Source organism: Convolutriloba macropyga, chromosome 9 (assembly GCF_964194025.1).
Source record: "Convolutriloba macropyga chromosome 9, txConMacr16.3, whole genome shotgun sequence".
Classification (NCBI taxonomy): Eukaryota; Metazoa; Xenacoelomorpha; order Acoela; family Convolutidae; genus Convolutriloba; species Convolutriloba macropyga.
In genome coordinates, this window is record NC_134476.1 from 51,096,651 (window position 1) to 51,113,304 (window position 16,654).

Genomic DNA, 16,654 nt, shown 5'->3' on the forward strand with positions numbered 1-16,654 from the left:
TTGGAACAACTTTTGCCGAGGAGGTTTCAAATCTTTTGGTAGATTTCAGCTGCATCTTGAGATGTTCTGTCTGATTTTAGGGCATCGTGCATTAAAAGTTTGCCGAATCGCTTTGACAAGATTGTCATCGTCTTTCGTGTTATCTTTCGCCGATTGATGCAAAGCGTAATTTTCACAAGTCGGCAAGTTTTTCGCCCAAAAACGTGTCTGGTATTCTCGTAGACTTCCATATCCGGATCTTGTTCCCAGGGAAGTTGTAAGCACCGGCTGCCATCGCTTCTATGTCCACTGAAAGTGCTATTTGTTCTCGGAAGCGAAAAATAATTCCGATCAGACTCTGTGGAATGTCTGGTCCAGATAGAAATTGGTCGTTGAGGGCTAAACCTTGGTACTTTGCTGCTGCGTTGCACACTCCTCTAATTTTCTCGGGTTCATGAGGCTTGATGGTAGAGTGATGTGGCAAATACCATTGCAGCTTGTCTGGTTTCATTCAGTTCAACTTGTTCGACTTCGCGGACATAACCAGCTTTGACCTCAGTGTCAATGTTTTCCTGATATCGCTTTCGTAACGGATCATCTTTCAGTAGGCGTCGTTCTAGGGACTTAAGCTGCCCCATAGCAGAATAGAAGTTATTTGGTAACTTCACTTCATCTTCTCGCCACAGTAGTCCAACTTCGTATCTTTCACTGGTGAACCGAGTTGTTTGCTCCAATGATTTGATTGCTCTCTGTTCATCTTTCGAATGACCGTGATTTGATTGCTATCTGTTAATCTTTCGAATAACCGGTTACATCCCAATTTGAGGCGTAAGATTCGATGTCACGCCACTTACTCAACTGGCTTGCAAATTTGTCCTCCGATACTGAGGTAGCAAGAGTTGCTGCTTGCTTCGCTGGCAGGGGACCACATAAGCATAAGGCCCAACCTAGATTCGATTTCACCGCCCACGGTACATTTTAATCGTCTGCATTCTTGAATTCTAATGGGTAATTGATGTCAAAGCAGTCTTATCCAAGGATTACTTGAACTTCGTTTAGCCGGCACGCCCAGGTTGTGGTTTCCATTCACCAGTTTGATGCCCACTACAAGGAGTCCTCCATGTGTAATCATAATCGCTACAGCTGTCGTAGCGTCTTCGGCTCCTGTTAAAGCCTCCTCCTTTCAATAGTCACTGTGCAAAATTTTGTTGTCGTCTTCCACAAAAGGGCACGCTGCAAATTCTACTATTGCAAACCTTTGACCGACGGCCAGATCTCAGGCAATTGAAACGCATTCTGAACTCCTGCATAAGTTCTCGTCGTTCATACAGCTTCGTTGATTTGAATTTCTTGCGACTCCAGATGGCGCACTGTCCGACTTTGAATGGACATTGTGAAATCTTTGGTTTTGTAGAATCATCAGTTTTGGATGCAAAAGTACTTTTTTCTGGTTTTTCGCGGTTTGAAGCTTGGAGTTTGTCTGGGCTAACAAGTCTTCATGTATGAAAGCTGTTGATTCTAACCACTCTTCAAATTTAATCAAAATTTCTGCTAGTAGTCGATGATCCTGCAGGTGTCGTACCCACTGCTCTTTAAGCTGAGAAGAGAGTTTCTTGGTAGCTGAACTCAGAACTCCCTCCGATTCGAGGTCAGGCTGAAATCCAAGCCGAGTCGAAACGTCAACCGTGTTTGTGACTACGTTTGAAAATCAAACAATGCTACAGGAGACATCGTGTCTAACTGGAGGTTAAGTGTATATCTTCTGGAGTTCAGATTCGACTACGACTCTCATTTTGCCAAATTTTTTGCAGAGAAAGACCCAGGCTTGATAATATGCCTGAGAACTGAAACCTAATCCAGAAATTGCAGCTTTCGCCTGACCAGTGAGGCTAATTTTGAAATAATGCATTTCAGTATCACTCATTCGCTTTTAATGTACATTGACATCGAAAAGTTCCGCCCATTCGGGCCACAACAAGGGGTCTCCTGAGAACTCCGTTAGCTTGAGTTTTGGTAACACTCTCGGATCACCAATCGGTTGGTAAATTACTTGTGGGGTAGGTCTGCTCACTGTTGTCTGGTTTTGACTCTACATCGATCTGTTGCGAGAGTTGAGCTTGGGACTCTGGCTTCTCTGCCTGTTTTGGTACGCTGACGGTCCTTGTTGCTGGAACGTTGTCTTGGGTAAATACATCTTCAGTTCTTTCACCTTAATTGATCTAGGGATTTCTGGTTTTCTGAGAATGCTCGAATCTTGCAGGTGCGTTGAGAAAACTTACATTCAATTGGAACAACGGGTTAAATTTCGGATAGGAACTTAAACGTTTGTCACTGCTGTCCTGTGTGACAGTCTTAGGAGGGTCGATAACAACATTAGATAGTAGTCGATTAGGGCCAGAATGTTGGGCCACTGAGTTTGCTCAGCTTGCAGTTCTTTCTAGACTATGTCTTGATCCAACACTTTCTAAGTCGTCCGCCTGTGACCAAGATGCTCTTGAACATCATTTCGTCAGTTCAATTTTCAAGCGCTTTTTCTCTTCGTCAGCTTTGTTCTTTCATTTTCAAGGGTTCTCTCATGCTGTCGTAGACATAGAGACTTAGTTCGTCTTCTTGTTGTTGCATATTTAGACGTTATTCTTAATACTGTTGTTGTATACGTAGTTCTCCTTACGAGGAAGTTCTATTTCCTCACACTCCAGCTCTAACTCCAACTGTCGCTCTCGCAGTCGATGCTCTGTTTCGTTCTTAGCTCTTAGGTATTCGAGCTCCATTTCATTGGTCTGTTGCCTTCTCGATGATCGCGAGTTGGAATTGCGCCATTTCCTGTATCAATAACAGTCTCGTTCGGGTCCTTATCACCAGCCGATGTGGATGACACTAACGATGTTTGATTTCCTCTCTGTGGTTCGCTCGTAGTGTTTTAGCCTGCTTCGATGTTAATCTTTAATCGTGCTCAAAGCCGTCAACCAATCCGTAGCAATATCTGACTTCACGACGTGTATGAGTGCTGAATGAGTTGAATCTAATTTCGTAACCAGCTGTTCCAGTTCGGTACACAATTCTTGTTTGCGTGAGTCGTCAAATTTTATGTTCCTAACTCTTCTTCCATTATTCTTGCATCCCTATAAAATGATACACAATTTTCCGTCATTGTGTAGAGTCGCAAGGTGTCTTTTCGTTGGTTAAAAACGTAGCTGCGAAATTCTTCAATTTCTCCAAGTTTTGGTATTTGTTCAAACAACCATATGAGTGTCATCTTCTTTTCGCCCAATTTTCGTTGGGTGACGGCATCGAAAATCTCCAAGTATTTTGGTTTCAGGAGTCGCCTCTGTTGCTGTTTGTTTTTTGTAAGTCTCAAAGAAACCTTAATATGCTCTTTCCGCAGATACTGTTTGGATTAAGCCAAGTGGCTTTTCACATCAGCCAGATGTCCATCAAACGTTTTGAGCAATTCAGCGTGCTCAATTTCTATTCCCTTGAGTGGGTCTGACCTCTTGTAGTTAGTCGTTTCTCAATGTCTATCTGGGCTCTTTCCAGTCATCGCAAGGATTTCGTTCTAGCCCACCAAATTGAATTGAAGAATCGTTGCTGTTCGTATTGTAGTCCAGATCAGAGGACCAAAAGTTGCGGCTGCTCAAGAATCTCAGCGGAACCGATATATCACGCCTGGTGCTCGAGCTTAAAGCCGGCCTGGTTCTTCACAGCGTTCAACTAATAATCTCGACGAAGCGATTAGTCGCTCGAACGTATCAAAGGACTGTAACTTTAATTTTGTTGAGTGACGTTAAGAAAATCTTTAGTGACAATCTATGTTCACAATCCTAATGAAGTCTGTAAGGCTTCAGACAGTGTAAGTAATTTTGCTAACTTCTTATAAAAAAGCTCAACTAACTTAAAACTCGCAACATCTTAAGATCTAACAAAACTTAGCAAAAAAGAATAAAGTTATTGAAGAATCAAATTTCAGTCTCAACTTAGAGCCAACTGCTCTTGTTAACAGTTTCTACTGGTTTCACTATTCAAACAACTGGGTTAAAGTGATTAGTCAGATAAATATGATCTCTAACATCACTGCTACTTTTTTATGACTGGTTAATCAAGTAAAGTGATTTAGGTCATTGTTTATATATTAAATGTCAAATAACTGCAATATATACTTTTATTGAAGTAAGCATGGTTGGTTATTACGCGGCTCTAAACACCTCAAAAATACGGTATTTGAACTTTAATGAACACCAAAAGTATCACAAAATAAACAATTCAAGAAATTAAACAATGATTAACAAAATATCAAAAAATGCCAATTTTGCACCTTATAAGTGCTAATAGCAACACTTGTTTCTGAATGGTTAATCAAGTAAAGTGGTTTAGGTCATTGTTTACATAGTAAAGGTCAAATAACCGCAAAATTTACTTTTATTGGCATAGGCATGGTTGGTTATTACGCAGCTAATAGCCACACTTGTGGGTCTGATGCAATAACGTTCGTTGGTACCATGAGTAGCTTAGAGGTTACCCTAACCGTGTGCTATAACCCCGGGTTCCTCGGGTTTTCCTTTCCAAAAATAGGGGTTGTACAAATTTTCGGTCCCAACTTGTAAAAATTTTAGTTTTAACAATTTTTGAGTTTTGACGAATTCCATGCTTTTTTCGGTTGCAAAGTTATTTCTAGCTGTCTGATGGCTTTTGTAGCTGATTTGAAGTTGCACCAACAGAACATGCAATTCGTTCATTAAGAGCTGCTTTTGGAAACAGATTCGGAGGCGATCTTGCTTATCGACGCAAAAAACGTTTTCAATAGCCTCAACCGTGATCTTGCCTTACGAAACACCGGGAAATTATGCCCTTCTCTCTAACATTCCACATGCAGTTCATATCGGGAACCATCCAATTCGTTCATTAACAAGCGGAAAATGTTCGCTCTGGAATGTACAACCCAAGGCGACCCCCCTGCGATGTCGATGTATAGAGTTGCCATTATTCCCCTGATAGAACTTTTTGACGATTGCCTCACAGTTCACGAGAGGTATTCGGACAATCGCAACGCTGTCGGTTCCCCTGGTAACTTGAAAAAGCATTGACTCATTGAAACACATGGTCCTGCTTTCGGTTACCATCTCACAAAATGCCACATCTTTACCAAAGAACATCTTTTTGATAAGGCACAGCAGATAATTCACGACGCAGAAAAAAAGCTAACGGTTGTAGAGTACTTGGTAGTGTAATAGGTACTGACAATGCAAAAAGAAACTTGAAGAAAGATCATTAAAACAGCAATCGTTGTTAAAGAGCTGGCCGTTCATGCTAATGTTTCACCTCAAAAAGTTTCTAAATCGTTCACTTCATCGTTTCAGCATAAACTGACCTTCTTAGCTCGTACAACGCCTATTATTAAAGACCAGTTAGAAGAATGTGAGAAATCGATAAACGATAAGCTAATACCTAATCTATTAAAAATCCCGCCTATAATCAGAAATACCCCAATATCTTTTCGTTGCCGATAAGGGAGGGCGGCCTGAACATCCTTAAACCTGAAGACCATTTCAAGGAATATGTATAACGATCAGTGCTATGTCGATTCCGTTATCTCTAACTCCACCCGGTGCCGAAATAAAGCAACAAATCATACATGAAAGAAAAAAAGGAGAAAGAGCTTCGAATCAAATAAAAAAAGACAAGAACTAAGAGCGAATTGAAAGAACGAGATCCGCTCACTTATGTAGTAATAAAGGAGCATCGAGATTGTTGAACACTATGCCATTGAAACGATAGCCTTTTGACCTAATGAAAAGCGAGTTTCGTGATGGCATTGCCCCTCGCTATGGCTGGGATTCAGTGAAGATGCTATCACTGCGCATGCAAGGAAAACTTAACTGTGGCATATGCTCTCCACTGTCCAAAAGGAGGCTACACACAAATGGGACATAATGAACTTCGCGATTCCTTTGCGAACTTGCTAAGTGATGTGTGTCAAAATGTCGAGATCGAACCTCATCCTCAGCCGTTGCAAAGGGGAAACGTTTGCTCTTAAATCAACAACTGATAATGAGGCAAGATTAAATATCAAGCCCAACTGACTTTGGAAATCGAGGTTCAACAAACCTATTTTGATGTGGAAATATTTAATCCACTGCCAAAAAGTTGCCCTAAAAGCAGTAGCGAAGCCTACAAGTACCAGGGATCTATTAAAAAAGAACGAATATGAACAAAAAACAACAGGTTGAGGAAGCAACAGTTTGTCCGCTTGTCTTCGCGTGCACTGGTGGAGCAGGACCATCAGCTTCAAAAGCGGTGAAACAACTAACATCAAAGCTCTCTGCGCGAAAAGAGGACAGCTACGCTGATACCATATCACATCTAAGGACAAACATAGGCGGCAGGTTTCCGGAATAGCTGCGAAAGAATCGACTTGCGTGCCGTATAATAGAGAAGGAAAAATACAGATCTAAATTGCAAAACTGACGCCACTCAAAAACCTATTATTATTTATTAAAGCTTGTTAAAATTAATTCCGCAATAGGCTTTTATTAGGGACCTTTACTTCACATATGAGTTCCTTTGACCTTAAACTAATTCAAATCTAATAAACTGAATAAAGTCGTTTTTATTGAGTGCAGATAGTCACGTATGACCAAAATCTAATCATGGAAATGATCTTAAAAATTTTGCTGGAGAGAGAATGAGAAATGAAGTCACAAAAAAACCGTTAGTGAGCGCAGGAAGTGACTTTTTCACATTTGCTGTGTGAACAATTGTGTCAACAAATGGAAATTTTAAAAAAACAAGAGCACCGCAATATACCCACAACTGTGCTATTTGGCTCTCATTTTTGTTATGATGCAACCGATTTTATATTAGCAACATTCTTTACTTCGGAGTGAGGGCAATTTTAGAGATAACTCCAAAATGATGAATGAGAGCGTGAAAAAGTCACTCGAAAAAGTCAAGAAAAAGTCACTCGAAAAAGTCAAGCGTGAAAAAGTCAAGCAAAAAATTAGCATAAAAAAGACACACACGTTTGCAATAATTGCTACGAACTTCGTTCAACAGCAATTAAAAATCAGCTTTGCTCTCCTAAGGAGTTCCATCCTCGGCATTCGTGGGTCAAGGACGATTAGGCGTTCCGAAATTGTCGATGCTTCAATGGAAGCTGTGGTTGAAGAAGGGAGGCCATTCGTTTGACTTATCTTCATCATTAGTTGTTTGTACTCTAATGCTGTCTGTCTTTTTGTTAAACCTTCACAGCTGATGTTTGTATATATCATTGATATATTCAAACAGCACGAAACGCTTTATGAAGACGCAGAGCTGGAAGGGCCCCGGACCAGCCACTATTCACCCAGTGTTGAGGAGGGGCATTTCTTAATTTCCTTTTTTCTTTTTATTTGAAAATTTTTCGGAAGAAAACTAACAAAGATGATGCCTCGTTAAAATCATTCATGACAACGATAATTCAATTTAGATATCAAGATGTCAATTTCATGCTAGCAAAATTGGCATTCTCGCTTTTTTTTAATTACTTGGAATGGTACATCATACTGTAATAGCTGAAATGGTCGTCAAAGTGAATCCAACTCTTCTTGTTAAGGTTATTGAGAAAATACCGAATGTTTCAACCGATCAATTGATCAGTTATTGGTAAAGAGTTTGACTTAACAAGCAGACTTCTGAGGTCAAGGAGCCAATAAACAGGAGCGTAAGATATGAAGCTCTGCATAACTTAAAGTGTTGAAAGGAACACTAACTTGGAAAACTGAAAGTTCGTTTGATTAGCTTTTAATGATAAAAAATATTTTATTTGTGAGTATAAAAAAATTCAGCCAAACTAATTGAAGAGGTACAACAACTCCATTGCTCCATATTCTTCATAACTACAGTATTCCAAAACGATAAAAACAATTCAAGGCCAGAAAATTAACTGTTACAATGAATAATAAATAAATTCTACTGCTGCATCACTGAAGAAGACATGAAATGTTAGAAAGCAAGACAGGACATAATTGTCTTTTTAAAGAACGGCTAATTTTTTCTAAGAAACTGTCATGTGACCAATGTTCACCTCATTCAAGCAGTCGGATCAGTTACACATCCGCAGAACAAAATAATGCCGGATGACTGGTGACGGATGAAATACATAAAAGGAGAAGTAACGTGAAACTTGACCTGTTTTTTAGGATTAGACGTACCACAAATAAAACTCTCGACATACAGTGGCTGCTGCAGCTACTGTGCAATCCTCATCTACATCAATGTAACACTTTTGGGATATCCCGCTCACCATTAAACCTTGGTTTGCACTAAAACAACACAACAATTCGAGCGGGTATTAGTGAGGCATGCGTATGATATAAAATGAAACCCCGAGAACTTTTTGAAAATTGGCGGAAAAAAGTCAAACACTTGAAGGCGGCCCTCCAAAATTCACTCTAAATCTCTGTCGTAAATTCTCTTTGGACTCCAACGGCCTATTCTTAGTTAAGGTGGATGAGTAGTGGAAGAAACTACAAGACCATTTCCCCAAAAAGCAATGGGAAAATATATTTTACAGAGGTTGTAAATTGAACTATTTCAAAAAATCTATAACTAGACAGACATGACATTGACTATATGGAATTGCCAAAAAGGGAGCATTTTTAGCTATGAAAATGATACATGGGAGCAACAGTGAAACATTCGAAAGTAGAATCATGTTCGGAAACAAACCTTATACCAGAGAAGTCTGCTTTTGATGTGAATGCTGATGTTAGGCCCATTCGCATCGCAATAGGAATCAGGTTGATTGATGCTTCCACTTTGAATTTGGGCAATATTACATCTAGAGTCCGAAACAGCGCTTTTGACCTCATCTGCTGAAGTGAGTCATTCCTCAAATACTCGGCAAATGAATCAATATTTGCTCCGTCATCAGGCAGCAGGACTCCCATTTCGATCTTACCGATGTATTTAGAAGACAGATACGGGATAAATGCAACAGCAAACTTCGCTTTCTTATCGCAAAAGTATGGGAGCATTCCCACTTTTCTCATCAATATGGTCTCAACAGTCTTAGACTTTGAAACTTTAAAATTGCCATTGAATAAAATCTTGAACCGTTCAGCCCACATTCCCTGCATATAGACTGTGTTGATCAAAGTCATAACCGTGCAACCATCCGGTTCATTGATAACGTTTGTAATGTTTCCGTTCGTTTACTTCTCAACCCAAGCGTTCACACTCTTCACGCCCTCTATTGACTCAAAATTCACAATGTCTACATAAGCGTTTAAATCCGACCTCAATTTAGACATGAAATCAGGCAAAGGTACGAATCCCTCTTTCAAGAACAGTCCATTAGCTATGTTTAGTGAAAAATTAAAATCGTCTGGCAGCGATTTGAGCGTTTTCAGGACGTCTTGACCTTCATTTCCAGATCCTTTAACAGATAAGCATAATGCCTCCACTAGTTCAGCTTTTGTTACTCCTCCAGCGCCCTGCTTCAACCCAGCCAAACACAAGAACACACTTATTGGAGATATTACACTGTTCGGGCGTTCATTGTTCTCTAAGTAGTACTTGAACAATGTATGGCCGAAATCCGAGGCAGCTTTGTAGCTTTTCTCACTCATCGTCACTGCAACTACCAACCTCTTCAGTTCACTATTCGGTCAAGAGAAGATCAAAAAATGAATTCTTTTGTTGTTGATATCCGACTGAGTCAAATAAAGGTGCAAATATTGTTTGGCTGAACCAGTACACAAGGCAAACATTACATGTTTGACTGTCTGGATTGTTGATGCAATAACCTTTAAACGCCTCTTGTCACACCTGATCAAAACCATTATTTGACTTATACAAGAGACTATACAACTTTTGGAACTTCTTCAAAACATTTCAGTTGACAACCACTGAGCTTTCTAACTTTTCTTGAATAGTTAAAGTGTGAACTTGAAGCTTCGAGTTTGGTTGAGACCAAATACAAATACAGACCGCAGACAAAAACAGTGCTGAAACAATAGACCGCCTAATTGAATTTGCTCGTTCACCTTTTCAACAACATTTGAAGCCTACTTGAATTCACCCGAGTATAATTGAATATCCTTCAAGAGAACTGAAAGTACATTAAATATAAGCGGAAAACCATCATCTCCACAACTTAGGTTCGTCATAAAATTAGGAGTGAACAGAGTAAAAAGCCTGTAAAGCATCCAAGAGTGAGTCAAGGTACTACTGGTTATCTTATTCTAAGAAGTGAAAAATCAGTTATATAATAAAACTTAAGTTTAAAAATCAAGGTTTCGAAGATGGAGAGGTTCCGTATTTCAATTTGAAAACAAAACAAACTATTACGCGGTAAAAAAAATCAGGAATCATCAATGTGATTGAAAAGCGGTGAGAAGCATCTGTAGTAAAACCAGGCAACTGACACGGTAAACGCGCAACACTTCTATAGATTCAAACACTCGTGGAAAATATATTCTTCGATTTAGCCAACTTGAGTCGCAATATGTATGATGGCTTTTCAATGAATTAAGCATTAGACTAGCGCCCCTACCAGATTGTGACGGACCATTAGGCCCATTTCACCAATCGTTTTCCACAAAATGTAAAACATCTTATGTAAAAATGGCTTAAATCATGAATTATAGTAAAAGAATTAATTGGAAATTGCTTCAATTTTGTGGTCACCAGATTCCACAAAAAATGCCAATTCGGCCAAATTCTGGAAACTGATGACAAAAATTGTCCTTAAGATTCCGATATTCACCTTAAAACAACGATATTCCACAGTTTGTGGTATTCAATTTCCACACGCTACGTCCCTTAGAATCCGCAAGCAAGCAAGTAATTAATGTTCATTTAAATAGCTAAGTGTTGTGATAAACTTATTAAATAGATGTCTTCTAATAATGATGCAAACATTCAACAAAACGCCAATGAAGGCACACCAACTCACTTGCTGACAATATCACCAGAAGTGCAAAGGATCATCAAGGATTTGCAAGATACTATTGATAAACGAACCAAGCGAATAGATGAGCTAGAACGAAAGTGCAATCGGACTGACTTCACTGTTACAACGAATAGAAATCGAATGAATGAACTTGAAGAGAGAACACGTCAAACTTGCTTGACGTTTTCCAATGTCGAAGTTGAATCGAGTCCGATGTCAAAAATCCTGAGCATTCTAAACTATGTTATGCAAATCAAAGTAACCGAAAAAGATATTGCTGCTTGCCATCCGTTGAACAAGGCCAGAGTTGCGCCAATTATTGTTAAGTTCATATACCATGAACATCGAGACTTTGCTTGAAGAAGGAAGTCATGTTTACGAGGAACTCGTAATACACTGAACAAGCCGATAGTTATAGAAGAGTGCCTCGCGCTTACTGATAATGACATCAAAAAAGAAGCTCGGGAACGTAACATAAAGACAATAACAAAACATCAGGAAATTTATGCCTATAACCCGAATCAGACAGAGTCTGATCCAATTAAAGTTAAAAATGTCTGGGAATTGCAAGACTTTCTGAAACCACCGATTCATTACATGGATACTACTGTTAACAATCAACCGAATCAATTTGTTACTGAGATGCCTATGGAAAGATCAGGATTTCAACAGACACCACTTCAGCCACCACCATTGACTAGAATAGCTTCAACTGCTGTGCCGAGTGGGAAGAAAAGGGAAAATACTCCTTTTATAAAAAGTTTAAAGGATGTTGATAAAGGTGCTAATACTGAATCTGAAATAACTGAAGATTATGATGATGATTTTCGGAGTTAGGCAAAGCAAAGCTAAAAGTTTGAATTCCTCTTTTTCTGTAATGCATGTAAATATTAGATCCTTAAGAAAGAACTTGGATAATCAGGAACCACTAATTTTATGCCTTGAGTCTCCAACTGCAATATTATGTCTGACAGAAACATGGTTAAAAGATACTGATGAAACCAGAAGTTATCTTGATCATGGCTACAATCAATATGTATCTCGCAATCGATCCGAAAATGGTGGCGGCGTTATGGTTTAAATGCGATCAGATTTTACCATAACTAGCGAAAATGATACTAAGTTCGACGAAGCAGTTTCGGCTAAAATATCAAAAAAGGTTAACTTCAGTGTAAAAGTAATTTATATTAAGCCCCGCACAAACAAGCTTAAGTGCCTTGAAATTTTTGATGAGTTTCTGGAAGCAAATATTTGAAAATACTACCTCAAATTATATGTGGTGATTTTAATATAGATTTACCTCAGAGAAAGCGACTTATTTATGATTATGTTGATTCCATCAGATCAAATGCGTTCAAGATCTTCAACATTAATCCTGCGAGAGTTACAAAAAATACAAGTACGTGTACTGATCACTTTATAACCCAAAATATTGATAATCAAACTAACGAGGTGTTACAATTTCAAAATTTTTCGGATCATTATCCTCTTCTGTTGAACCCGAACGTTGAATCAAATGCCAAGGAAAAAACGCAAACTTGTCGCGATTTATACTTTCTCAAAGATCCGAAATGCATCAGGAATTACCTCTTTTGCCTCAGCAACAAGTTGATTTTGATAAAGACTCATATTTTGATTAACAAAAGTGTGCAAAAGTTGTCCAAGCTATTCAAAGACTCTTTCCTGGAGATAACAAACGAATTTGCACCTATGAAAACCATTATAGCATCGAAGCCTAAAAACCCAAAATGGCAATGCAACGAGCTTAAAAAACTTAAGAACACGAAAAATTGACGCTCATCGCAAATAGGAACAATCAAGAAAACTCTGTTGCTTCGACAAAATCAAGAAGCTTAGGAATAAGTTAGATTTACTCATCAAAAGATCTAAAAAGCAAAATTTTCAAGATTTTTTTAATAAATGCATTGGACACTCAAGACAGACATATAAACTACTCAATGATTTAGGTGGTTACAGCATTCGTAGTCAAAACATTCCCTTCAGCTATAATGGAAAGGTAAAAAGATCAAAAAGAGATGTTGCCAAATGTTTCAACAAATTCTTTACAGGAATAGGGAAAAATGTCGCAGACAAGATTTCTCATCATCCGTTAAAACCCAAAGAGAATCAAATACAAAGTATGTACCTGTTTGAAACTGATGAAAGTGAGGTTATTGAGATCATAAACAGCTTGGATAAAAAAGCATCATCTGGGCAGGATGAAATTTGCAATGTGTTGGTGAAAACGACAGGTCAAATTGTAGCACCGTTGTTGAGATATTTAATCAAACTATCATTCAAGAAAGAAAAAATTCCCCGGTGAATTAAAAAAAGGCAAAAGTCTTACCTCTTCATACAGAAGGTGATAAAACTGATGAAGACAACGATAGACCGATATCTTTATTAGTGATCTGGAGCAAAATTTTTGAAAGAGTGATGTTCAATAGATTATAACATTTCTTTGAGAAGTTCAGTTTGTGAACAAAGAGGCAGTTTGGTTCCCGCAAAAAACATAGTACCATTGACGCTTCAATTCATCTAATCCAAAAATTACGAGCCAATAAAAACAAATCAATTATAAGTTTTTTTTGGACCTCAAAAAGGCATTTGACACAATAGATCACAAAATTTTGTTATCTAAATTAGAATCCTATGGTGTACGGGGTAATGCACATGCTTGGTTTTAGTCAAACCTAACCATGAGATACCAAAGGGTCGAATTAAATGGCGCTTCTTCATCTTGGCTACCAGTAAGCTGCGGGGTCCCTCAAGGATCAATTTTGGGTCCTTTGTCATTTATTAACAATATTAATGATCTGCCCTCATGCTGCAAAGCTAGCGAAATTACACAATTTGCTGATGACACAAAAATTTGCTCCATGGGACTTACACAAAATGAGATTTAATCAGATTTAAACGAAGTAAGCAATGGGCTGAATTCCAATAAATTGTGTTTGAATATTACGAAAACTGTGCAAATGAACATAGGAAATAGTGCTTCCGGATATAGCTATACTCTTAATATCTGTTTAATTTCTTCTAAGCCTGTCTGCATGTATCTTGGTTGCAACTGGATTAAAAACTGTCTTTTGTTTCACATGTCGATTATGTTAAAAAGAGACTCGGAAAGCAGTGCGGGATTATATCTAAGTTAAGACACTATATTCCTAGGAGGCAGTTAACAATATTACAAAAGCAATATTAACCCTATCATCCAATATGGTATTTTGGTTTATGGATGTATATCTTATTCCTCTCTATCAAAAATATATCTTCTTCAGAAAAAAAATTAAAATTCATTTATTTTCGCAAACGTGTGGATCACAGCGAAGATATATATGTTTCGAACAAAATTCTTACGCTCTATGAACTTTACATCTATGAGCTTTTGAAATTTGTTCTAAGGTCTTTAAACCAATTGCATTCTGAAACGTTTTCGAATGACCTATTCGTCTTTGAAAAACCAAAAATTACTAGAAGTGATGCTTTCTGCCTTTTGAATGAACCAGTTTGAAAAAGTAAAATTGAAAGCTGCTCAGTGAGATATAGAGCTGCTAAGCTGTACATTGTGCCTGCCAAGCAAAACTTGTTTGAGAGCTCAACAGGATATACAACAAATGAAATTAGCCTATTTTATCATAAATTAAAAGATTTCAATCTACTCAATAATCAAGAATTAGTGAAAAATATTTTCAGCTTTTAAGCTGGTAATTTTCCTTACTTTTATCCTGCATGCTAAAGGAGTACCCAGATAGGGATGGCTTTTCTGTGGGGAAAAATGACCCCTGTAGCGTCAATAGAACGCGATATGGCCATTTTTGTAAAATTTAGCAAAATAGCAAAAAATTTAAAATTTTTTTGAAAATTTAATTGAACACTAAAAGCAATACAAGGTAGGATAAGAACACTGGTGACAGGCGATTCTGGCATGCTAAAATAGTGTGGCAGCATAGTTAACAGAAGAACTAGACTTGACCCATTATCCAAAAAATATATTTTTTTATTTTTGGATATTAAGATATAATAAGCGGTTCTTTTGAAGGGCAGGAATTAGCGGACCTCTCGTCTCGTTGCCTGTCCCCTCCGGGTATCTTAAATTATAATGTTTATATATTATTTTGTTTATCATTAACACCGGAGAAATTAATTCTTTCTTTTAGCTACCAATCCGATCTCTACGACGCTTTGAAAAAACGAAGTGAGGAACTTCAAAATCTGACTTTAAAAACGCTCTGAAAATTAAGTGAGTAATTTTCAAAACGGCATGCTCAGCAACATTTAAATTGACTGAAACTGTACTCAATAGTTCCGTTCAGCTCAGTTCCTTGTCGGTTACTTTATCTCCCGCTTGTGGGTCTCTTTTTTAATCCCGAACGTCTTCAACAGCTACCGGGATCGCATTGTAATATTTTAGGATAATGACATTTATTCAACAAAATGGTTATTATGGCTTCTTAAAGAGCTGCTTATTTTGTTTTGCTTATTTTAGTCGCTATTAATTAAGGGAACTTTTTGCTACTATATCCAAATTCTAGCATATCCAAATCCAAATAGCTAATATAAAAATCAACGCCAAATAGAAAAACTATTTCCATTTTGTAGGCGCGCTAGTCTGCATTGAGATAGTTGTTTGTAAAAACGATGAAAATGATAAATAAAAACCAAAAAGACAACTTTGACAGTTCTTGAAAAGTTCTTCCAATGCACCCCGCTGTTGATAGATTGTTTTTGGAGGTAACGTAAATCCTCAACAGTTCAGCCTTGAGGGGGTATTTCCCAAAAAGTTTTCTAACACTTTGGCTCCCCCTCCCACATAAAATTAAAACAAATTAGGCATTCAACCCGAGATTAAAATTCATCATTGTCATAACAATTTACTCCTGCAATCAAATACTTTTCAAAAGTATATCCCAATTTGTTCACTCGGAAGTGTGAGTAACACTTTTCTTCCAATCATACTCAAGAAGCAGCTGGATCATTGACGCATCCACAAAACAAGATGAGGCTAGAAGTTGCGTGGAAGACGAAAAACAGAAAAGGGGAAGAGACGTGAAATTTGACAGGTTCCATCATATATGTTTTTAAAGAAACTGAGACGACATTCTTGGCAGAAACAGCTGCAGCTTCTGTGCCTCTCTCGTTGACTTCAACGTAGCATTTCTGCAACATGGTGCTCACTTTGAGAGGGATTTTTTCACTATAACATAAAACTTGTAATCAATATAACGTACGAGCAGTCTCGGCAATGATCACAAACATCAATATTCTACAATAAATCCCAGAGAAAAAAATGATAGAGCAAAACAAAGATTGTCAATTTTCTCAATTTAAAAAATGATTAGTTCTCAAACAAGACAACTATCCGACACTGTGCTTAGCACAGAAAGTTCAAACATACGTCTGATGTTTGTCAAAAACTTTTTTCTTCTGAGCTGACAATTTTTTGACTGTCAAATTTTCGAAGCTCAAATTGAATCTTTTCTCTTCGTAGCAACCTTAGTACGACTTTTTTCATTTTAGATTGCAGAATCACCATGTTAATATAACTTTATCACTTAAAAAACCAATTTCGTTGTAAATTATTTTCCATTGCATATCTGATTTTCACAGAGTCTTATAGTTGAAAAAAAAAGAGCACCAATTGAAAATTTTGTAAAAAGAAAAATTGAAATAAAAAAATTGGAGTAGAATATTATGTAAAATTCCATTTTCGGCAATAAGTTAATTTCAAGTTATTTTAAATTA

The 16,654-nt window shown here is 37.7% G+C and overlaps 1 protein-coding gene and 1 pseudogene across 5 annotated transcripts in view; both read right to left on the bottom strand.

Annotated features, from left to right (window-relative positions):
• Nucleotides 1-643: 643 nt before the first annotated feature.
• On the bottom strand, nucleotides 644-9,611 carry LOC142346260 (leukocyte elastase inhibitor-like; annotated as a pseudogene).
• The window catches only part of LOC142345833 (serpin B6-like), a 330,456-nt gene continuing 323,412 nt past the window's right edge, over nucleotides 9,611-16,654 (bottom strand). For 4 of the 5 annotated variants that reach the window (XM_075398234.1, XM_075398238.1, XM_075398236.1 and 1 more), the window contains exon 4: nucleotides 15,257-16,106. In XM_075398234.1, coding sequence (XP_075254349.1) covers nucleotides 15,869-16,106 — 238 coding nt within the window. In that variant the 3' untranslated portion in view covers nucleotides 15,257-15,868. Of the gene's footprint in view, nucleotides 9,784-15,256; nucleotides 16,107-16,654 lie in introns of those variants that run through there. The other variant, XM_075398239.1, reaches the window with a different exon arrangement.